We start from the raw sequence: 23,860 nt of genomic DNA on the forward strand, positions 1-23,860 counted from the left end.
GTCTTGAAAGATCTGCCATCCTGAGGCTAAATTGAGACTCATGTGACAAATGAGGGACCCCACAGGGCCGCCTCCGGCGGGCTCACCCTGAGGAGGGTGCTCCAAATCCGCAGCAAGCTGCAGAAGCCGAGGAAAGGCCTTTCCTGCAGCAGAGCCCCCCAGAACTCGGTAGCAGCTTTTCCCATAGTTTTCCTCAGAGGTTCGGGTCCTTCTGCCCTGCGCCCTGTGTCCGGCCATCTCCAGTGTAGACCACCGCGAGGGCGTTCCTCAGATGCTGGTTACCGTGGTAGCTGAGGAATGGCCTCATTTCATCCATTATTTGTAACATCCCAAAAGCTCTTGCCTCGGGCATCTGCTGCTGTGGGGGCGGGAGGGCATTAGACGTAATTGAATTCCTGGAACACATTGGACCTCAAAGTAGAAAAGGGGAAAATACAACTTAATTTGTTGGCCAGAGGCAGTGGCTTCTTGGGGCAAACCAGCAGGGTCCGGGGGTGGGGGCAAGGTATCATGTGTGCCCAAGAGGGCCAAGTCTCTCTGGTCCTGGGCGGGGGGGAGCGGGGCACAGGGATGGCATGGAGCTCCTGTTGCAGGGGGAGCCTGCGGGCTGCAGGCCATTCCTCCGTAACCCTGCCTGCCCGGGGCCGCTGTCGCCTTGGTCATGAAGCGGACTTGGCCTCGTGCCCAGATGCGGCACATCAGGGTCTGGCCTTGACTGGGTCTGCCCCTGGGAAGTGCAGAAATGCAGAAAGAGAAAGAATCCAGCTGACTTCTGTCTCCTCTTTGCTCCTCCCTTCCCCACCCCACCCTCCATCCCCTCACCCTTCAGGATGAGTCTCTCCAGCGCCTGCAGAAGGAGTCCGATATCCTACAGAGAACATACGCGCACTACTTCGATCTCACAATTATCAACAATGAAATTGATGAGACAATCAGACATCTGGAGGAAGCTGTTGAGCTCGTGTGCACAGCCCCGCAATGGGTCCCGGTCTCCTGGGTCTATTAGGCCTCTCCCCAGATATCTGACGCCTGCCCGGGAGCCACCTCATCCGTGGAAAAGCCTCTTTGTTATCGGCCTTGTGTCAGCAGGTCATGGTCCCTAGAGACTACCTAGTTGTAGTGTGACCTCCATTTATAATTATTGTCATGTCCAAATAGATAGGAGGAGAAAACAATTACACACTAATTTAAAGAGACAGTATCTTTTTTAATCAGTTCTCCTAAACTTTAATAAAATGTATCTTTAAATGTATGTATTATTCAATCCTTTGGAATGTTATATTTTTGGAAATCATAGCTTTTTATTTCCAAGACCCCTAAAAACTGCACAAAATAGATGCTGCTTTCTATAATCTATTTTAATAATAAACAATGATTCTGTTACCTTGACTGGGGGTGGAACACTACATTCTTTTTAGAGTCTGATTTTATGGATTGGAATCTTTCTTTCCTTTATTTATTTGAAATAATCAGTCTAGTGATTACAAAACAGTCATAAATTTTTAAAGGCCTTTTTTCTTTTTTTTTTTTAGACTAGTATTTTTTTTTAAGTCCTTTATGTAACATCCAGATAATGTGATACTGTCTCTTTGAAGCACCCTGTAAACCTTTTAGAGATTTGAAGTTGGGTCTTGACTCTTAATGCATGTGGACAGTCGCGAGCGTTTATGCTGTCGGTGTGTCTGTGTTGGACAAAACAATCTGTAATCTACAGCAAAGTACATTCCGTTCACGGGGCACACCCAGGGGAATAAGAATAAAATGCTATTATGACTAAGTTGTAAACCTATGCACATCCCTTGCATTTCGGGCAACTTTATAAAGAAAACTGATTTTTATTATTAATAATCATGTAGTGAAATGTGTTTGTAATTTTGTCTCAATTTAATTTGTTGTAAGGTGGGAGGGGAAGTTGCTGGTTTCACCATTTCAGATCTGTGTTGTCTGAGAGTATTAACGTTTTAATTAAGCAAAGAAATGAGGATTTTTAATATGTATGTAATTGTTTTAAAGCACCCATTTTAAGAGAATATACTGTGCAATGAAGAAACCAGTTTAGGCATTTGCTATAAACTGAATTATTCCAAAAGAAGATAACAGCCCTGTAAATTCCTTTAAAATGATAACTAACAGGACAGTTTGACCAATTTTTTTTTTAAATATACTTCCTTTTATGTGTTCAATAATTCAATGCCTTTGGGTCCTTCATTTCATTATAGATTTGTTCAGGTTTACAAGCCTATCTTTTAGATTTGATAATCCGCTAGATGCTTTTACTGAACCACGGAAGGCCCGGAGTGACGCTCAGTTGGCAGGACAGCACCACAGTCCACCAGAGCACAGCTCGGACGGCGTCTGGCTCCCAGAGCGCAGGGCGCCCGAGGGCCGCCATGTGCAGGAGGCCAGCTGTGGTTGCTCCTTCCTCTTGCTATCTCCCTTGGCACAGGAGAATCATCTATCCTTGTTGCTTTAGAGACATTAACCATCTCATCGCCCTTCCACGAGGTCCCATTCTTCCAACCCAGGTCATGCAGGCGGGGGTTTTCTGACTCTTGGCCAGAGGTCAGTGGAAGATCCTTTATTAGAGCAGCAGCGTGCGAAGTGGTTCTGGTAACCTGGGATCCTGGAGGAAACACCCTCCGGGTCGCTTCTTGTCGGGTAGATGGCCTCATCGCTTTGTGCCTCGGCAGGGTGCGCGGGGCAGGTTCTGAGCTGCGTGGCTCCTCTTGAAGGACCACACACAGAAGACAGCTGGAGACTCCCTTCCAGGCATCCCCCTCCCCACCCACCGACCCTTATTAAACGGTGATTTTCTCTCTCTCTTTCTCTCTCTCTCTCTCTCTCTCTCTCTCTGATGTTGTCCTTTGCCAGTGACCAGATGAGTTTGCAACTTACCAGGCATTGAGCAAACAGCCCCTGTTGAGGCCCCGCAGCAGGGAGACCAAACCACCAACCCAGAGACACCCTGGATGGAGAAGAGAAACCCCAAGAGTTGCTTGGAGCTGTGTTAGGAGTGGTTTTAATCTAACCAACGCCAAGGCCAGGCAGTCATTCCCGCGATGGTACTGACCACAATCTGGGCTCTTCTCGCTGTGAAAGTGCCCGCTCTACCTCTCTTCCAATGAAGCACAAAGAAAACTACAGCTAACACGTGGGGAACACCAACTCCCTCCCTCTGCTAGAAATGGCCACACCCCTCTCAGGCCCTTGAAGGCTGCATCTCCAGAGATGCCAATGATGCCTCTCTTAAGCCCCGTTGACAGGTGGATCAAGCAGAAGAAGAGCAAAGGGAAGCCAGTTCCAATGTCTATGGGCACAGGATTGAGAAGCACTTAGCTCTTGTCCCCTCTTCTCCATCACATGCAGGCACAGCTCTCGCCCGCGTGTGGACAGCAGAACCCCTGCATCCAGAGCTCATTCTGGCGGAACTTCTCAAAAAGGTCATCTGCTCCATTCCACTCACATAGGCCCTCCTCAAAAATAATGTCTTTATGACCCGCCAGAAAATACTTAAATTCACAGTAATTCCCATACAAAGCTGCTGCTACATTATAGTCCTCCACTAAGCAATCAGAGAAAATTACCAAAAAGCTTTGCTGCTTCCATGCCATCAACAAAATCATCCCCGCCACCCCCCCCATTTTAAAGACCAGAGCAAATGATGACTATTAAATCTTATCACTGGTCAGCTGAACCATATTCCAGCCCCACGCCCCACAGCCAGAAAGGGGGTGTCTTTAATATGCAGAATCTTTTGTTAAGAGGTGTCTTGATTCTTTTTAATAAGATGGTAGTCACTCTGCACATGCAGCAGATTCAATTTTAACACTAAAAAGGAACATGTCACTCACTTGAGTTCAGCTGGAAGTTTTCCCAGCGTCAAGATGATACAGTAGCTTCTGAAAATGCAATTAAATGTAACTCCTGTCGGCTGAGATGGTTTAATATACTGGTGCAGAGAAGAAAAGAAATAGGTGACCGAATTCTTGCCATTTGCATTCAGAGCCCATCCTCAGCGCGCGCGGGCTCTGCGGCTCCTCCTCCCCGCGCGGCCAGGGCCCTCTCACACCGCCACGCCCCCATGAGCTAGTGGAAACCTCTGACCCCTTTACTGCAGAGGACAGTCTTTGTTGCTTTTCAAATCACTCGTAGTTACCGGTTCAGTAAGGCTTCGACTTCACTCCTTGAAAAAGTTTAGTCTGCTGGGCCACCATCGGGGAAACAGGACAGCGGAGATGGCCGGCGTGGACACGGCCCTTTAGGGACAGGCAGCCCCAAAGCAAACTCTATTGTCTCCCACCAATGTGATGTCCTTTTCTTCGTTTCAGGTCAGTCTCTTGGGGCAAAGAGAACATGCTGCTAATGCTAGCAAGACGGTTTTCTCGTTAATGAGTTCTTAATTATAATGCCTCCCACGCAGCCCCCCTGGGAAAGGGAAGGCATCGCACCATCGGCATCCCAAGACAAGCCACTTAGGGTCCCCACCCCTCCTCCTCCTTGCTTCCTATCATCAAATGCACTTGTATGTGTGTTAGGGGTGGGGGAGGAGTCTGTTTTTCCAGAACTGAACACAGCTTCCTAATTCCATCCTCTTCACAAGGGCTTAAGATACTGAGGCTGATTACGGCCTGTCACAGACTGAAGGTCCCTGAGCGCCCTTCTCTGGTTCTGCACCTCTAATTAACCCTCCTCTTTGAAAGGCATTCTGCTTCCTGATGCAGCTTGCAGAAGGGCTACAAGCTTTCTTCATGAGTCATTTCAGTCGGGCGAACTCTTCCTCTTCTTACCCCTTTAGAAGTAAGGTTTTCCTCTCCATTTGATGTCTCCGCTTAAGGGACTGTGCCCCGCAGGCTTACTGCTCCATCAGCCTGGCCCATGCCCACTTATCGGTTTGCCTTAAACCTGGAGCTCTCAGAAGTCTCGGGTCTTCTGGCTTCGTGAATGAAGCCCGGCTGTGGCCCGCATCCAGGAAGAGGAAGGAAGGGAGACAAAGGGTATGTTCACTGGTCCCCATCCCTGACATCTGCTCCTTTCTCTGCCACTCCTGGGCCATGGAAGGTGGGCAGACCGGCCCACAGGGAGAGGAGCGGGAGGGGCATACCATCTCTAGGACAGGCAGTGACACGTCTTAGCCCTTCGGAGGCAGAGAAAATCCCCCGCCCCCCACACCTCTCACCTGACCCTCCATCAACTCTTGAACCTGTGCAAATGGACGGAGCAAAAGAAAACGGAAAGAGATGTTTGTCACCACGTAGGAAGGAGACCTCATTTCTGGCCCCAAGCACCACTCCAGACCGATGTCTGCTTAGAGACCCGGTGTCAGGTCCCTTCTCTCTGGCCTGCAGCCAAGGGAAGGTGCACGCACTCCCCGCAGGAGAGGCCTGAGGCTGACCAGCTTGGGGACGCAGAGGACCTGCAGTCTCTTAGGAGTTCTGCTTGGGAGCAGAAAGGGGGGCTCCTCCACAATGAGCGGCCCCACCTCTGGTTTTCATTTTGACCAGACCAAGAACTGGGGGAACGGACTTCCAGTCTCAGCTGTGTCCTGGAATGACGCCCGGGGTGAGGGGGGCGGGAGGAGCCGGCGGCCGGACCCACGCAAAGGCCATGCCACCCTCACGTGCCGGGGCTGTGGCATCGTGTTTAATGGCAATGCAGGTGTGTCGCCCTTCAAACTCAGTTCTGGGGTTGTTTTGCCTAAAGTTTTGCCAACGTGTTCTTTTTTCTGTATGTATAATTGCCTTTTTATAAAAGGTTTTGAAGTATTGTCTCAGTGATAAAAAGAGAGCGATGTTAACAGTTGTTGTATATTTCACCATTTCCGATTGTAAGTATTTGCAGGGTACAGCAAAGCCTTAGCGCACAAGAGCCTTCGTGCAGGAGGGGTCCTTCGACACCCAGGAGGTGAGGGGATCGGACAGGTTCGGATTCTTTGTAAATGTCCCGCTTTTCTTTCTGTGTGTATCTATTTACATGCCTTAGCACACGCCCTCCCGCCCGGATCCCTCTGCCCTGTCGCGGGAACCAGAGCACTGGTGCACGGCCAGTTACAGGAGACGGACGGAACCCTCATCAGTTATCTCTTGTGTGACGGGGGAGGAAGAAAAACTCCATAGTATTCTTTGTAGAATATACATACTTGTAGGATGCTGTGTAATGGGAAACCATAGACTTGGGCTTTTGTCATTTCAAAGTTGGAGAAATGTATGAATAAAATGTATAAAACATGAAAAGGCACTTGTCTCCTCAGACTGCAGGCCACACAGCTGGGGCGGGGGTGGGGGGACAGACCACAGGAGGGTTAGAGGGACAAGGAGTTCCTCTCCAGGGTTCAGCCTCGAGGACCTTCCCACAAGTGCATGGGGGGGGGGGGTCTTGGGGGTGGGGGACAGAGATCAACCTTGTCCCCACTCTCGGGGGAGCATGTCCCTGGAAGTCACCATCAAGTTGAGTTGGTTGCACTTGGAAGCGGATTTAAAATAGCTTTGGGTTAAAAAAAAAAAGAGAGAGAGAGAGAGAGAGAAATCCAAGTGTGACAGCTCCCAGAAATAGAAGTCTAAGTTGATCAGGGCGGTGTGGGCGCCCAGCATGGAAAGCAAGTGTCTTGTTTGATGTCTGCGTAGAGAGCCCCAGGAGGAAGCCTCCTGCCCCAGTTGGGGGAGGTGGTTTGCTTTGGTCTCTGGCTGGAGTCTGGAACATGGCCCCTCGCGTGCCTCAGTGACCTACTCTCCACTCTCCCTTTCCTGGGCTCTCCCCCAGCAGAGGACCCTGGTAGCTTCAGAGAGCCACCCTCGCGTGTGTGTCTGAACACGCACACCTCCAGAAATAGCCTGGGCTGAGTGTGTTCACGTGGCTCATATCAAAGGAACGTAAACTAGGACCAATTGTTTGCTTTTTCGAGAAAACCTCCCGCTACCAAAAAACTGTATGGAAGAGTTGAGATCACATTCAAACACAAGAGGTTGAGCCCTTGGCCTTTCGATTCAGGAAGTCACCGGTCATCTTTCTTCAGATGGCTCGGCTCAGCACACAGAGGACCAAGAGCCAACCACTAGCACTAAGCTGATTTTCAGTGCTTCGTGGCATGGAAAACACATCGAACAGGTCAATATTTAGCTGGCAGAAATGAACAGAAACACGTACTTCCGCATTTTCTCTGGTTTACTGTAATAAGATAAGCTGAATAACAGCGGGTATCCTCTGGCGAATGACCGCAGTGGGGAGTTGAGGGGGGCTGCAAAAACCAGGCAACCAGACTAATGCTGGGTACTAGACCGTGACCTCGAGTTCAGGGTCGCTGAAGACAGCGACCTTGAATAGCCTGAGGGTAGCAAGCCCCCTAAAGGACAAATGTAGTAGTGCACGTTAGCAACCCAGCCAAAGGTGAGGGGTGCTCCTGGGGAGAATGTTCCAAAAGGCGGCATCTGACTTTCTCAAGGAATGAGCACACAGGACACGGGCCTGCCACCGAAATCCCACCCTTAGGGCAGTGTGGGGGCTCCCGCGCCCAATGCACGCACCCGCTCACCACAGCCCACCTTCACCTTTTAGGGAGGGGCGCCCAGAAACAGTCCGGCCACAGATGCATCCTTAGGTGTGATCACTAAAAGCTTCCAGCTCCTGCCATTTGCCCTCTTCCCGTTTCAGGGGCGGCTTTATCCAGCACTCCCCACCTCCCCATGGCCGGTTGCCCTGCAGAGAAGCCGGAGCCGTCCTGCCAGCAGAGCGGGCAATGAACGGCGTGAGAGGAGACAGGGGCCTCCCCGGTGGCTCCAGGCCTGGCCCTCGAGATGGGAAACTAAGGCCAGAGAGCGGGAAATGGAGATCGTGCACACAGCTACTGGTAAATGTTCAGCCACACAAATCAACAGCTTACCACAGAACTTCCCCCTAGAACTTTCTGGGTGATGGAAATGTTCCAGTTCTTCTTTGAGGTGGTGGTTATGTGGGTACATACGGTTGTTACAACACACTGAACTGAGCACCTTCGATCTGGGCCTTTTGCTGTACATGAGCCATACCTCACTTACAAGAAGGAAAGTGGAAAAGCGGATGGTCATTTCACAGCTGCCAGAAAGACACCTGATGAAATTCCACACCCGGTTCTACTTTAAAAACAAAAACTCTTAAAAATCAGACAGAAAATATCCTTAGCAGATAAAGACTAGCTACTCTAACCCACAAGCAACATAGTCCACCTACAAGTGACACAATAAAGGCATTAAAAGTGCCATGATCTTTCACATTTCCTAAACAACACACGCTCCTCCAAGAGTGAGTAGAAAATGCGGGTAAACCAGCGGCAGAAGTTCCAGAAACCCTTCGGGGCGGCCCCATCACATGGCCACATCCCTACCCGACATGCTGCTCCCCGACTCGTGTACCAGATCCTCCTCCCTCCCTGACAGTTTAGTAGTGCTTCCAAAGCGCTGCTCAGAAGCAGAAGAAAGAAATACAAACAGACAGAAAGAGAAGACAAAACTGTCCTTATTTGCTAATAATATCATTGTATATCTTGAAATGCCAAAGAGGACAGCTGGACATCCATTCAAGTTCATAAAGAACAGATACAGAAACACAGAACTCAACACTCTTATGCAGTAGTGATAAAGTCCAAAAACACTAACGGGAGGGGACGCCGAGAGTGGCTCAGTCGGTTAAGCATCCCACTCTTGATTTCAGCTCAGGCCATGATCTCAGGGTCGTGAGGGTCATCAGGCTCCCCACTCAGGCCGGGGTGGGGGGTTCTGTTTGAGAGTCTCTCTCTCCTTCTGTCCCTCCCCTCCCTCACTCCCACTCTCTTAAAAAAAAAAGAAAAAAAAAAAAAAAAGACCGCACTAAGAATGTAAAAGACTTAAACAAAGAAATATTCTTGGAAGGAAGAACTAAATATTTCAACGGCATCAGGTTTTTCCAAATTAATGTGTAGGTTTAATATAACACCAAATCAAAATCCAATCATTTTCTGACCTTTACAAAACACTAATTCATAAAGAATAACACCGACTTTTTATTGTAATTTTAATTAAAGGAAATACTAAGGAAACAAGAGTAAATGAAGGGTGAGTAGTCTTTCCAGATTTTAATCTATTCTAAAGCTAAGACAACTAAGACATCACACACCAAAATGAGTTTCAAAGAGTTCAATATAAAAAATAAATGACAGGAAATGAAAACACAGAAGCAATCAGTAAAACTCTAGAAGAGAGTAGCTTTTTAAGTTTATACAAGAGAAAGAAGTCACTGAGCAACTGGAAGGTTGCATTAAAAACATACATTTTTATATGAAAAAGTTGTAGACCATGAACTCAGAAAGATACTTTGTAATCAATAGGACATACGAAGAGTTTATTATATAATGAACTTACAAAAACTGGTTCAAAATACTAACATCCCAGTATATAATAATGGGCATGAACAGATAAACAACTCAAGGTAAAACTACTATTAAAAAACAAACGTTGGGGGGCCTTGGTGACTGACTGTTGGTTTCAGCTCAGGTCACGATCTCAGGGTTGTGGGATCAAGCCCTGAGTCGGGCTCCGCGCTCAGCAAGGAGCCTGCTTGAGATTCTCTCTCCCTCCCTCTCCGTCCCTCCTGCCTGTGTGCCCACTCGTTCTTGCTCACTCTCTCTCTACAAAATAAAATCTTTCTTATAAAATTTTTTAAAGATTTTATATATTAGAGAGACTGTGCATGAGAGGTGGGGAGGGGAAGAGTAGGGGCAGAAGGAGAGGGAGAAGCTCGGTCCCAGGACCCCGGGATCATGACCTGAGCCAAAAGCAGACACTTAACCAACTGAGCCACCCAGGTGCCCCTGAAATAAATCAAATCTTCAATTTTAAAAAACCTGAAAAAATATATCAGTGATCAAGGGAATACAAGTCAAAAAACTAACTCTTGAGATGTTAAGTGAGTGTTTAACTACTTAGGGAAAAAAAAAAGACTCTGAAGATGTTATATTTACTTATTAGCAGATTTTTAAAAATACAATACTCAAAGCTAGCGTGTGTGTGTTGATGAAACTAGCATTTTCAGCCACAACCCACAGCACTGCAAATAATATAGTGACATTTACCCAGAGCCATATAAATTAAAGTTGATATTTTTCATACTATTACATTTCTCTGTACCAGTTTTCATAAAAGAATCTAATTAAGGCAAATCGGTGACATTTACTGAGTACTCTACTGTTCCAAAGCACTAAGTGTTTGGAATGCCTTTATTGTACCCCTCCCTCCTCAAGCATCTGAGAGCTCTTCATCATAAAGAAATAGCCCCAAATTCAAACACTGGTGGGGTGATGAAGGGAGGACAATAAATGAATTTTTCTTTATTTTGCAATTTTACTTGATACATAATTTTTTTTTTTAAACGTCCCTCAGACTCATTCCCTTGCTCCGTTCGCTCTGGCGTTGGTTGGGGCAACATGGCAGGACAATTCCATGTCTATACTCTGTGCTCCCCTCCTGTGCCGCACCCCAATCCCAGCACGGAGTTCCTCCATGGATAAAATATGGAGAAGCACGCCCATCAGACATGCACTAGGAGAGCACACAACAGCTGGAAACCTCCTTGGCCACTGCCTTCCTTCCTGGGAGCCCACCACAGGACTGACCCTTCCTGAACCTCACAACACTTATGCCTACGACATACTCTCCTGGTAGTACACCACCATTTTAGTAGAACACAGATCACTTGTGTTTCGTAGCTCACACTCAAGTGTACATGATGGCACATATAAGGGTGACAGCGATCATTGCTTAAGCGAAGCTAAGGGAAATGGAAGCCATTTAGAGGGTTTTTTTTTTAAGATTTTATTTATTTATTTGAGAGAGAATGAGTGAGAGAGAGCATGAGAGAGGAGAAGGTCAGAGGGAGAAGCAGACTCCCCAAGGAACTGGGAGCCCGATGCGGGACTCGATCCTGGAAGTCCGGGATCATGATCTGAGCTGAAGGCAGTTGCTCTACCAACTGAGCCACCCAGGCGACACATTTAAGAGTTTTTAAAGTGAATCAACACAGCATTCTACAGATGGCCGCTGGCTGGGCCCATCAGAGGACACAGCATGGCAGCAGTCAAAGGGTAGAAAGCATAGTGGGCTGATGCCAACAGCTCCCCAAACCCACACTGACCCACTGCCTGGGCCAGGCTGCCACCATCAGGCCCTGATTCCTAAAGAGATCTCCTGCCTGGCTGCCAAGGCAGCCTCCTTCCACTGACAGGCAGAGCTGGACAGGGAGGAGCACGTGGTGGGCAAAGAGGGGGAAAGAGGCAGCGCCCAGTCAAAGGCCATCTCAGTACATGGCACGAAATTCAGCCAGAATAATTTATTCCCCTAATAAGCACTTTGGATTTCTGCCTGAGCACTCAAGCTGCCGGCTTCGGCTCCCTGGGCGACACGGGTCATCTGTCAAAACAAACTACCGTGGAAGGGTCATCGCAGGTTGAAAAGAATAAACATCTTAAGTGGAGAGTTGCCCAACCAGAAAGTAAAACATATCGGAGAGCTTAATGGAAATAATAATGGCAGTGTGCAGAGACAGACAGACAGACACAGGGAACAAAACAGAGATCTCAGAGCCACAAGTATGTGAGAAACGGAGTACGGCAGTTCAGGACTTGGACACAGAGATGAAATGACGGACTGTTCCACCGAGCCATTCATAGGGGGTCTAAGCTAAATTTTGCCCTACCTCATCATACATGAACAATAACATGCTTGATGGCTAAATGACCTGTAAAGAGCAAATCTTTAATCCATAGGGGCGCCTGGGTGGCTCAGTGGGTTAAAGCCGCTGCCTTCGGCTCAAGTCATGATCTCAGAGTCCTGGGATTGAGTCCTGCATCGGGCTCTCTGCTCAGCAGGGAGCCTGCTTCCTCCTCTCTCTCTGCCTGCCTCTCTGCCTACTTGTGTCTGTCAAATAAATAAATAAAATCTTTTTTAAAAATCTATAAAATATAATACTATATTGGGGCATCTGGGTGGCTCAGTCGGCTAAGTGTCAGACTCTTGATTTCGGCTCAGGTCAGGATCTCAGGGTCATGAGATCGAGCCCTGCATCAGGCTCTGCGCTCAGCTCGGAATCTGCTTATCCCTCTCCCTGCCCCTCTGCCCCTCTTCCCATGCTCATGATCATACACACACATGTGCTCCCTCTTAAAATAATAAAATCTTTTTTTAAAAATAATAAAATCTTTTTTAAAAAAATAAAATACGATACATATATATCTTATATATATGTGTATGTATGAGTGTGTGTAATAAAATATTTTAGGGCCTCAGGTTAAGGAAGGATTTTTTAAAGCTCAAAATGTATAAACCATTAAAGAAAAGGATTGATAAAAATCAATTCCAAAAAGGGAATAAACAGCCAAAGATATGAACAGGCAATCCACAGAAGATAAAATCTGAATGGCTTTTCTTGAAACTCGCAAATAATCAGGAAAATCAGAATGTAAAGTCTTAATAAGGGATTTCACATTCCACTAATAGCAGACTATGTAATCTGGACCAACCCCCATGCTTAAGACAACTAAAACAGCTGACTGAAATATTTAAAATGTATCTGGAGACTGTAGCAAATGAACAAAATAATGCAGAATTAGGGGGCCAGGATTTGGGGGAAAACAGACTCCCAAGGGAGTGAGCATTTACTTAAGGGTATTTTCCTCTGGAGACATCTGTGCCCTCCAGAGAAGCAGGCCAGGAGGTCGAGCTGCACTTGGGACAGGCTCTCGGGGGTAGGGGTGGGGGAAGGAACTAGAGTCAGGGCATGTGGGGGGGAGCCGTGGAGGGGCGAGCGAACATCCGCCAGTCTGGCTGGGGCCCCTGAAACTCTGCCTCCCGGGAGTAAGGGGAACCACCGGAGACAGACCCTCACACTGACTACTCAGCTTCGAAGCTTCTCAAGCCAGGACGTTTGACTGAGGGGATCCCGCACTGCTTGTGCTGGAGCGCCTGGCCCAAGAAAACATCCCTCATCTCTAGAAGGAGGTATCATCCTCAGCCTCAAACATCCTCACCGATCACTGAGCAGATACAGTGTGTGACGACAAAAAGTATCTGGGCACATGAGGAGAAAATAGGTAAAGAGATAGCTACCTGGGGAAGCCACTGGGCGAGGGCCAATCCCTGTCACATCCTTCTTTCAAACTCAGGGGGGCTTACCTTCTAGAGTTTTTACGCTCAAGGGCTTAACCCGGAGTACTTTAAAAATTATCGAGCTTAGGAGGCACCTGGGTGGCTCAGTCAGTGAAGTGTCTGCCTTCGGGCGCACATCAGGATCGCAGGGTCCTGGGATCGAGCCCCACGTAGAGCTCCCTGCTCAGCAGGGAGTCTGCTTCTCCCTCTGCACCACCACCCCACCCCACCTACCCCCCTCATGCTTTCTCTCTAATAAATAAAATCTTTTTTTAAAAAATCAGCAGACCTAACTCCGGGAGAGCCAGTGGGGGCGGGGCGGGGGGCAGCTAGGGTGAGAGGGAACGGAGTCCTTGCCGTTAAAGAGACAGGACAACAAACAGCCCAGCTCAGCTTCAGCACAGAAGCAGCAGTGTGGAAGGCACGTGCGGTATACGGGAAGGAGATTGATTTCCTGATCACGGACCATGCACTGGAGAGGCAGGGATCTCTAGGAAACTTCTCCAAAAACAAGAGAACTGGCAGGTGCCACTTCTCTCCCCTCCCCCAGGCCTCAAGAGCAGGACCCCTGCGGGAGGCAGCACAAATGCTCCCCACGTCTCCTGCTAACACCGTATGCTCTCTGTACGCTCCCAGCATTCTCCTGCATGCTTGAACCCCCCCACCCCACTCCACCAGGAGCCCCTCCAGAGTGGCTCCCATCACATCTCATTCTGCAGGCAGCCCTTGACAGTGACCAGTAACCACTTTGACATGCCTCCTGCCCTGGGGAGAGGGGACGATGAGCGCACATACGCCAGTTAAATGGCAGCCCCCGTGGTGCGCTGGGGAAAGACCCCTGATCTGAAGGCCAGCCCTGCTCCCCGATGAAACCCTCACAGGGAACGGAACACGATGGCAGCCCTGTGGTTCGGGGTCACGCAACCCCCAACAGGTGAACTGGGGCCAGCCATCTGGTTGGAATACAGGCTCCCTGTCCAGTAAAAACCTCTCAGGGGACAACAAAGGGAAGGTACCCTGCGGGTCAGTGTGACCGCAGTTCCGACACATAGACTGAAGGCAGGCATCTGGTCTGACCTAACTAGAGCTTCAAGACTGGCCCACTGAGATCACACGGACCAAACCCTGCCCAGGGCAGGCAGAGGGCGCCACCGCCGCCAACTGGACTGAAGGCAAAGGCAGCTCCGCGCAAAAGGAAAGCACACAGGAGACACCCTGGAAGGGCCCGGTGCTGGTGAACAGAAAACAGCGCCCAGCAGGGCACTATGGGACCTCTTCATCATAAGAACCCTACTTTCAAGAACAAGAGATGTAGCTGACTTTCCTAACACACACAGAAGGACACTGAGAGTTAGACAAGAGGAGGAGACAGAAGAACAGGTCCCCAGTAAAAGAACAGGACAAAACCACAAAAAAAGGACCAAATGAAACAGAGATAAGAGATATGCCTGATAAAGAATTCAAAGTAATAGTCATAAAGATGCTCACGGGACTTGCAAAAAGAGTGGAGGATCTCAGTGAGGCCCTCGACAAAGCAAAAACAGAAAAAAAAAAAGTACCAGAGATGAAGAACTCAATAACTAAAATTTAAAATATGATAGAGGGAAACAATAGTGGATTAGAGGAGGCAGGAGGTGGCCTAGCAACCTAGAAGACAGAGTAATGGAAAGCAACCGAGCTGAAGAGCAAAAGTAAAAAACAATAAAAAATGGGAGTAAGTTAAGGGAGCTCAGCAACACCATCAAGCATAATAACATTCACATTATACGGACCCCAAAAGGAGAAGAGAGAGAAAAAGGGACAGAAAATGTATTTGAAGAAATAGCTGAAAACTATCCTCATCTAGAGAAGAAAACAGACCTCCTGATCCAGGATAGAGAGAGAGCCCCCAACAAGATGAACCCAAGGAGGCCCACACCATAATAATCAAAACGGCAAAAAGTAGTGATAAAGAAAGAATGTTTGGGGCGCCTGCGTGGCTCAGTGGGTTAAGCATCTGCCTTCGGCTCAGGTCATGATCTCAGGGTCCTGGGATCAAGCCCCGCATCGGGCTCTCTGCTCAGCTGGGAGCCTGCTTCCTCCTCTCTCTCTCTCTGCCTGCCTCTCTGCCTACTTGTGATCTCCCTCTGTCAAATAAATAAATAAATAAAATCTTTAAAAAAAAAAAAACAAACTTAAATGATCGTCAGTATAAACTGCTACAAGCATAGGATGTTGTATATGAACCTAATGGTAATCACAAGTCAAAAATCTCTAATAGACACAGAAGAAACAAAGAAGGAATCCAAGTATATCACCAAAGAAAGCCATTAAACCGGGGTGCCTGGGTGGCTCAGTCAGTTAAGGGTCTGCCTTCACCTCAGGTCAGGATCCCAGGATCCTGGGATCAAGCCCTGTGTCAGGCTCCCTGCTCAGCAGGAAGCCTGCTCCTCCCTCTCCTTCTGCCTGCATACTTGTGCATACTTGCCCTCTCTGTCAAATAAATAAAATCTTTAAAAAGAAAAAAAGAAAGCTATCAAACCACAAGGGAAGAAAGGAACACAAGAACAGAGAAGAACTGCAAAAACAACCCCAAAACAAGTAAGAAAATGGCAGTAAGTACACACCCAACAATAATTACTCTGAATGAGAATGGACTAAATGCTCCAGTGAAAAGACACAGGCTATCAGAATGGAAAAATCTGGACCCGCATATATGCTGCCTATAAGAGACTCACTTGAGACCTAAACACATGCAGATTGCAGTGAAGGAGTGAAAAAGCACTTATCCTGCAAACGGAAGGAAAAAGAAAGCTGGGGTAGCCATACTCAGATCAGACAAAATCGACTGTAAAATGAAGTTTGTAACAAGAGACAAAGAAGGTCACTACATAATCATAAAAGGAACAATCCAGCAAGAAGATGTACCAGTTGTAAATACGTACGCACCCCACACGGGAGCACCCAAATACATAAAGAGACTACCAGCAGACATAAAGAAAGAACTTGGTAATGAGATAAAAATAATAGTAGGGGACTTTAACGCCCCATTCACACCAATGGACAGATCATCCGGACAGAAAAATCAACAAGGAGAGGGTGGCATTGAATGACACATTGGACCAGATGTTCTAACAGATATATTCAGAACATTCCATCCAAAAAGAGCAAAGTACACATTCCTTTCAAGGGCACATGGAACATGCTCCAGAGTAGATCACATATTAGGCCACAAAACAAGTCTCAACAAATTCCAGAAGACTGAAGTTCTATCATGCAGCTTTTCCAACCGTAACACTATGAAACCAGAAATCAACCACAAGAAAAAAAAACCTGGAAAGAATAAAATACATGGGGCGCCTGGGTGGCTCAGTGGGTTAAGCCACTGCCTTCGGCTCAGGTCATGATCTCAGGGTCTTGGGATCGAGTCCCACATTGGGCTCTCTGCTCAGCAGGGAGCCTGCTTCCCTTCCTCTCTCTCTGCCTACTTGTGATCTCTCTCTGTTAAATGAATAAATAAAAATCTTTAAAAAAAAAAAAAAAGAATAAAATACATGGAGGTTGAACAACATGTGACTCAACAAAGCACGGGTGGATCAGGACATCAAAGAGGAAATCTAAAAAAAAATACAAGGAGGCAAATGAGAATGAAAACACACTGGTCGAAAATCCTTGGAATGCAGCAAAAGCTGTTCTGAAAGGGAAGAATAGGGGCGCCTGAGGGCTTCAGAGGGTTAAGTGTCTTTCAGCTCAGGTCGTGATCCCAGGGTCCTGGGATCGAGCCCCCTGTCAGGCTCCCTGCTCAACAGGGAGTCTGCTTCTCTCTCTCCCTCAGCAGCTCCTCCTGCTTGTGCTCTCTTTCGGTGGCTCAACTGGTTAAGCATCTGCCTTCGGCTCAGGTCATGATCTCAGGGTCCTGGGATCGAGCCCCACATCAGGGTCCTTGGTGGGAAGCCTGCTTCTCCCTCTTCTCCCTGCTCGTATGCTCTCTCACTCTCTGTCATGCTCTCTCTCTAATTAATAAAAATAAATAAATAAAAGGGAAGATTATAGCAGTACAGGCCCACCTCAAGAAGCAAAAATCTCAAACAACCTAAACTACACCTAAGGAGCTAAATAAATAAAAACCCAAAGCCACTAGAAGGAAGGAAATAATGAAGACTGGAGCAGAAATAAATTAAACAGAGACTTAAAAATATATATATAATAGAACAGATCAATGAAACCAGGAGTGGGTTCTTTCAAAAGATCGATAAAATTAATAAACCTTTAGCCAGACTCATGACAAAGAGAGAGAGAGAGAGAAAGCACTAAAGAAAATCAGAAATGGAGGAGAAATAACCAACACCACAAAAATATAAAAGATAATTAAAATATTATGAAAATTTATATGCCAACAAATGGGACAATCTAGGAGAAGTGGATAAATTCTGAGGAGCATATAACCTACCAAAACTGAATCAGGAACAAATACAAAATTTGAATAGACCAATCACCAGCAACGAAATGGAATCAGTAATAAAAAACCCCCAGCTAGTCCAGAATCACATGGCTTCACTGGAGAATTCTACCAAAATTTAAAGAAGAGTTAATACCTATTCTCAAGGGACTCCAAATAAACAAATAAATAAATAAATAAAAGGAAGGCAAAATTCCAAATTCATCCTACAAGGCCAGCATTACCCTGATACCAAAACCAGATAAAATCACTACAGGCCATATCTCTGATGAACACAGATGCAAAAATACTCAACAAAATACTAGCAAACCAAATTAAACAATACATTTTTACAAAATCATTCGCCATAGGGCACTGGGTGGCTCAGTTTGTTGGGCGACTGATTTTGGCTCATGATCCCGGAGTCCCAGGATTGAGTCCCACATCAGGCTCCAAGCTCCACAGGGAGTCTGCTTCTCCTCTGACCTTCTCCCTCCTCAGGTTCTCTCTCTCTCTCTCTCTCTCTCTCAAATAAATAAATAAAATCTTTTTTTAAAAAATCATTCACCATAATCAAATGGGATTCATTCCAGGCTGTGAGGGCAGTTCAATATTTGCAAAATCAATCAACGAGACACAACACATCAACAAGAGAAAGGATAAAAAAATATACGATCATTTCAACAAATGCAAAAAAAGCGCTTGTCAAAGTACAACATCCACTCGTGATAAAAACTCTCAACAAAGTAGGTGTAGAGGGAACACACCTCAACATGATCAAGACCATCTATGAAAAACCCACAGCTAACATTATACTCAATAGTGAAACCCTGAGAGCTTTTCCTAAAGGAACGAGACACCAACAGTATTAGAAGCCCGAACCACAGCAGTCAAGACAACATACAGAAAATAAAAAGCATTCCAGTAAGGAAGGAAGGCATAAGACTCTCACTATGTGCAAATGACATGGTACTTTATATAGAAAACCCTAAAGACTCCACCAAAAAGATTACTAGAACAGATAAACAAATTCAGTAAAGTCACAAGATACAAAATCAGTGTACAGAAATCTGTTACATTCCTATACACTAATAATGAAGCTGCAGAAAGTAAAACTAAGGAAACAGTTTCATGTACAATTAATTGTACCAAAAACAATAAGATGTCTAGGACTAAATTTAACCCAAGAGGTGAAAGACCTGTACTCTGGAAATTATAAAACATGGATGAAAGAAATTAAAGGTGACACGAAGAAATGGAAGGATGTTCCACGCCCATGGGTTGGAAGAACACTGTTAAAATGTCTATACTACCCAAAGCAATCTACGTATTTCATGCAAACCCTACCAAAATACCTACAGCAATTTTCACAGAATTAGAATTAACAATCCTTGAATTTGTATGGATTCACCAAAGACCTCGAAGGGCAAAAGCAATCTTGAAAAAGAAAAGCAAGGGGCACCCGGCTGGCTCAGTCAGTAGAGCACGTGCCTCTTAATCTTGGCATTGTAAATTCCAGTCCCACATTAGGTATAGAGATTACTTAAAAATAAAATCCTGGGGGGCGCCTGGGTGGCTCAGTGGGTTAAACCGCTGCCTTCGGCTCAGGTCATGATCTCAGGGTCCTGGGATCGAGTCCCGCATCGGGCTCTCTGCTCAGCAGGGAGCCTGCTTCCTCCTCTCTCTCTCTCTGCCTACTTGTGATGTCTCTCTGTCAAATAAATAAATAAATAATCTTAAAAAAAATAAAATCCTGGGGCACCTGGGTGGCTCCTTCATTTGGGCATCCAACACTTGATTTTTGTCTTGGGTCATGGGATCAAGCCCCACATCGGGCTCCACACTGAGGGTAAAGCCTGCCTGAGATTCTCTCTCCCTCTCCCTTTGCCCTTCCCCTGCTCATGCATGCATAAAAGAAAATCTTATTTTAAAAAAAGAAAAAGAAAAGTGAAAAGCCATTGGGACTCCATCAAGATGAAAAGCTTCAGCACAGCAAAGGAAACAATCAACAAAACTAAACGGTCACCTACAGAATGGAAGAAGATATTTGCACATGACATATGTGATAAAAAGTTAGTATCCAAAATATAGAAAGAACTTATACTACTCAACACCCAAAACACAAATAATCCAGTGAAATAAATGGGCGGGGGGGGGTGTGCCTGGGTGGCTTAGTGGGTCAAGCCTCTGCCTTAGGCTCAGGTCATGGTCTTGGGGGCCTGAGATCGAGCCCCACGTTGGGCTCCCTCTTGGTGGGGAGCCTGCTTCCCCCTCTTTCTCTGCCTGCCTGCTTGTGATCTCTCTCTGTCAAATAGATAAATAAAATCTTTAAAAATAATTTCTTTTTAAAAATGGGCAGGGATGGGGCACCTGGGTGGCTCAGTTGGTTAAGCCGCTCAGGTCATGATCTCAGGGTCCTGGGATCAAGCCCCACGTAGGGCTCTCTGCTCAGCAGGGAGTCTGCTTCCCCCTCTCTCTCTGCCTGCCTCTCTGCCTACTTATGATCTATCTCTCTCTGTCAAATAAATAAATAAAATCTTTAAAAATAAAATAAAATTTAAAAATGGGCAGGGGTGCCTGCATGGCTCAGTCAGTTAAGCGACTGACTCGATTTTGGCTTGGGTCACAATCTCAAGGTCATGAGATCGAGCCCCACACTGGGCTGCAAGCATACTGGGGTATCTGCTAGAGATTCCCCCCACCAACCCTCCCCAGCCCATCCCCTCTCACTCTCTTTCTCTAAAATAAATAAACCTTTTTTTTAATGGGGCAAAAGATATGAACAGACATTTCTCCAAAGAAGACGCACAAATGGTCAACACATGAAAAAAAAAAAAAAAAAAGCTCCACATCACTCAGCATCAGGGAACTACAAATCAAAACCGCAGTGAGGGCACCTGGGTAGCTCAGTGGGTTAAGCCTCTGTCTTCGGCTCAGGTCATGGTCTCAGGGTCCTGGGATCGAGTCCCACATCGGGCTCTCTGCTCAGCAGAGAGCCTGCTTCCCCCTCTCTCTCTGCCTGCCTCTCTGCCTCCTTGTGATCTCTCTCTCTGTGTCAAATAAATAAATAAAATCTTTAAAAAAAAAAAAAAACGCAGTGAGATACCACCTCACACCAGTCAGAATGGCTAAAATTAGAAAGGCAGGAAACGACAGATGTTGACGAGGATGCAGACAAGGGGGAACCCTCCTACACTGTTGGTGGGAATGCTAGCTGGTGCAGCCACTCCAGAAAACAGCATGGAGGTTCGTGAAAAAGTTAAAAATAGAGCTACCCTACGGCCCAGCAATGGCACTACTGGGTATTTACCCTAAAGATTCAAACGTAGTGATCCAAAGGGGCACGTGCACCTGAATGTTTATAGCAGCAATGTCCACAACAGCCAAACTATGGAAAGAGGACAGATGTCCATCAACAATAAATGGATAAAGAAGATGTGGTATATATACACAATGGAATACTGGTCGGCCATCAAAAAGAATGAAATCTTGCCATTTGCAGTACCGTGGATGGAGCTAGAGGGTGTTATGCTAAGTAAAATAAGTCAGTCAGAGAAAGACAAATACCGTATGATTTCACTCGTATATGGAATTTAAGAAACGAAACAGATGAACATGAGGGAAGGGAAGGAAAAAATAAAATAAGATAAAAACAGGGAGGCAAACCATAAGAGACTCTTAACTATAGGGAACAAGCTGAGGGTTGCTGGAGGGGAGGTGGGTGGAGGAAATGGGGTAACTGGGGGATGGGCATTAAGGAGGACACAGGATGGAATGAGCACTGGGTGTTCAATGCAACTGATGAATCACTCAACTCAACCTTTGAAACTAATAATATAGTGTATGCTACCTACATTGAATTTAAATTAATTTTTTAAAACAGAGCAAAATAATTTTAAATAAAAATTAGAAGTCAGGGGTGCACCTGGGTGGCTTAGTGGGTTAAGCCTCTGCCTTCAGCTCAGGTCATGATCTCAGGGTCCTGGGATCGAGTCCTGCATCGGGCTCTCTGCTCAGCGAGGAGCCTGCTTCCCTCTCTCTCACTCTCTGCCTACTTGTGATCTCTGTCTGTCAAATAATTAAATAAAATCTTTAAAAATTAGAAGTCAAGGAAAATACAGAACTACCCTGTGATCCAGTAATCATACTGGGTATTTATCCCCAAAATACAAAAACACTAATTCAAGAGGATACATATACCTTCTGCTTCTTGTAGCACTATTTACAATAGCCAAACTATAGAAGCAGCCCAAGTGTGCGTCAGCTGATGAACAGATAAAGAAGACGTGGCTTATACAGACTAAGAAATACTACGCAGCTGTCAAAAAGAATGAGATCTTGCCATTTGCATTCATGTGGATGGAGCTGGAGAGTATTATGCTAAGTGAAATAAGTCAGTCAGAGAAAGACAGATACCATAGGATTTCACTCATTTGTGGAATTTAAGAAACAAAACAAGCAAAAGGAAAAAAGAGAGAGACAAACCAGAAACAAACTCTTAATTATAGAGAACAAACCGGTGGTTGCCAGGGAAGGGAGGTAAGTGGGGAGACGGGTGAAACAGGTGATGGGGACTGAGGTATGCACTTGTGATGAGCACTGGGTGTTGAATGAAAGTGTTGAATCAGGGGCACCTCAGTGGCTCAGTCGTTGGGGTCTGTCTTTGGCTCAGGTCATGAGCCTGGGGTCCTGGGATCGAGCCCTGCCTTGGGCTCGCTACTCAGCGGAAGCCTGCTTCTCCCTCCCCCACTACCCCTGCTTATGTTCCCTCTCTCGCTGTGTCTGTCAAATAGTTAAATAAAATCTTAGGAGGGGGGCACCTGGGTGGCTCAGTGGGTTAAAGCCTCTGCCTTCTGCTCAGGTCATGATCCCAGGGTCCTGGGATCGAGTCCCGCATCGGGCTCTCTGCTCAGCAGGGAACCTACTTCCTCCTCTCTCTCTGCCTGCCTCTCTGCCTACTTGTGATCTCTGTCTGCCAAATAAGTGAATAAAATCTTTAAAAAAAAAAATCTTGGGAGGGAGGAGGGAGGAGGCGAGGAAGAGAGGAAAAAAAAGAGAAAAGAGTGTTGAATCACTATACAGTATGCCTGAAACTAATGTAACACTGTTAACTAACCGGAATTAAAAGAAACAGAAAAATTAATAATAACTTCCAAGCTAATAGAAAATGGAATAAAAAATATTAAATCAAGCCAAAAGAAGAGAAAATAAAATAGAACAGGTAGGACAAACCATTGGCCCTTAGTAAGAAGGCAAATGTAAACCCAAATAAATTATTAAAATTCCATTAAATGCAAATAGACTAAACGCTCCAATTAAAAGGATGATCAGATACTTTTGAAAATTTTAGTCTCTAGACTTAAGAGACACATCTTAAGCAAAGGATAGAGAAGTAAAATAAAAAAAATCAAAAGACATGAGAACATTAACCAAAAGAAACCAGTGTAGTTATACTAATTTTAGAGAAAATTAGAAATTAGAAAACTAAGTTAAAAGCATTACTAAAGGGGTGGCTGGTCTGCCCAGTCGGTGGAGCACGCAGCTCTTGATCTCAGGGTTGTGAGTTCAAGCCCCATGCTGGGTGTAGAGATGACGTAAAAATCTTAAAAAAAAAGCATTACTAGAGATCATTGCATCATGATTAAAAGGCTCAATTCAGGTGCACCCAGGGGCTCAGTTGAGCGTCCAACTCTTGGTTTCGGCTTAGGTCATGATCTCAGGGTTGTAAGATTGAGCCCCACTTCCATGGAGATCCTGCTTGAGATTCTCTCCCTCTCCTGCTCCCCCCAACTCTCACACATACTCCCTCTTGCTCTCCCTCTCCTTCCCTCTAAAATAAATAAATCTTTTTAAAAAAAAAAGTTCAAGTCATCAGGAAGATAGAGCAATTCTATATTGATAATCACCTAATAACCTAGCCTCAGAGAAAAAAAATTCCTAATTTTGGGAAATTCCTAATTTGCCTAATAGACAAATCAATATAATAGAGGTCTGTTTGAACATATCTCTCTCAGTAATGATAGACAAGCAAACAAAAAATCAGTAGGAGCAGGGGCACCTGAGTGGCTCAGGTCATGATCTCAGGGTCCTGGGATCGAGCCCCACATCAGGCTATCTGCTCAGCAGGGAGCCTGCTTCCCTACCCCGTCTCTGCCTGCCTTTCTGCCTACTTGTGATCTGTCTGTCAAACAAATAAATAAAATTAAATATATATATATTACATATATATATATATAAAAATACCTCTCTCAGTAATGATAGATAAGCAAACAAAAAATCAGTAGGAGTATACAAGATTTGA

General features: G+C 45.9%; 1 protein-coding gene across 13 annotated transcripts in view; it reads left to right on the top strand.

Annotated features, from left to right (window-relative positions):
• Positions 1-6,230, top strand: part of CASK (calcium/calmodulin dependent serine protein kinase) — a 350,383-nt gene extending 344,153 nt beyond the window's left edge. For all 13 annotated transcript variants that reach the window (XM_044235607.1, XM_044235608.1, XM_044235613.1 and 10 more), the window contains one exon: positions 830-6,230. In XM_044235607.1, the coding sequence (XP_044091542.1) occupies positions 830-1,006 (177 nt within the window). In that variant the 3' untranslated portion in view covers positions 1,007-6,230. The remainder of the gene's footprint in view (positions 1-829) is intronic.
• Positions 6,231-23,860: the final 17,630 nt, after the last annotated feature.

This window comes from Neovison vison, chromosome X, assembly GCF_020171115.1.
Source record: "Neovison vison isolate M4711 chromosome X, ASM_NN_V1, whole genome shotgun sequence".
Taxonomy (NCBI): Eukaryota; Metazoa; Chordata; class Mammalia; order Carnivora; family Mustelidae; genus Neogale; species Neogale vison.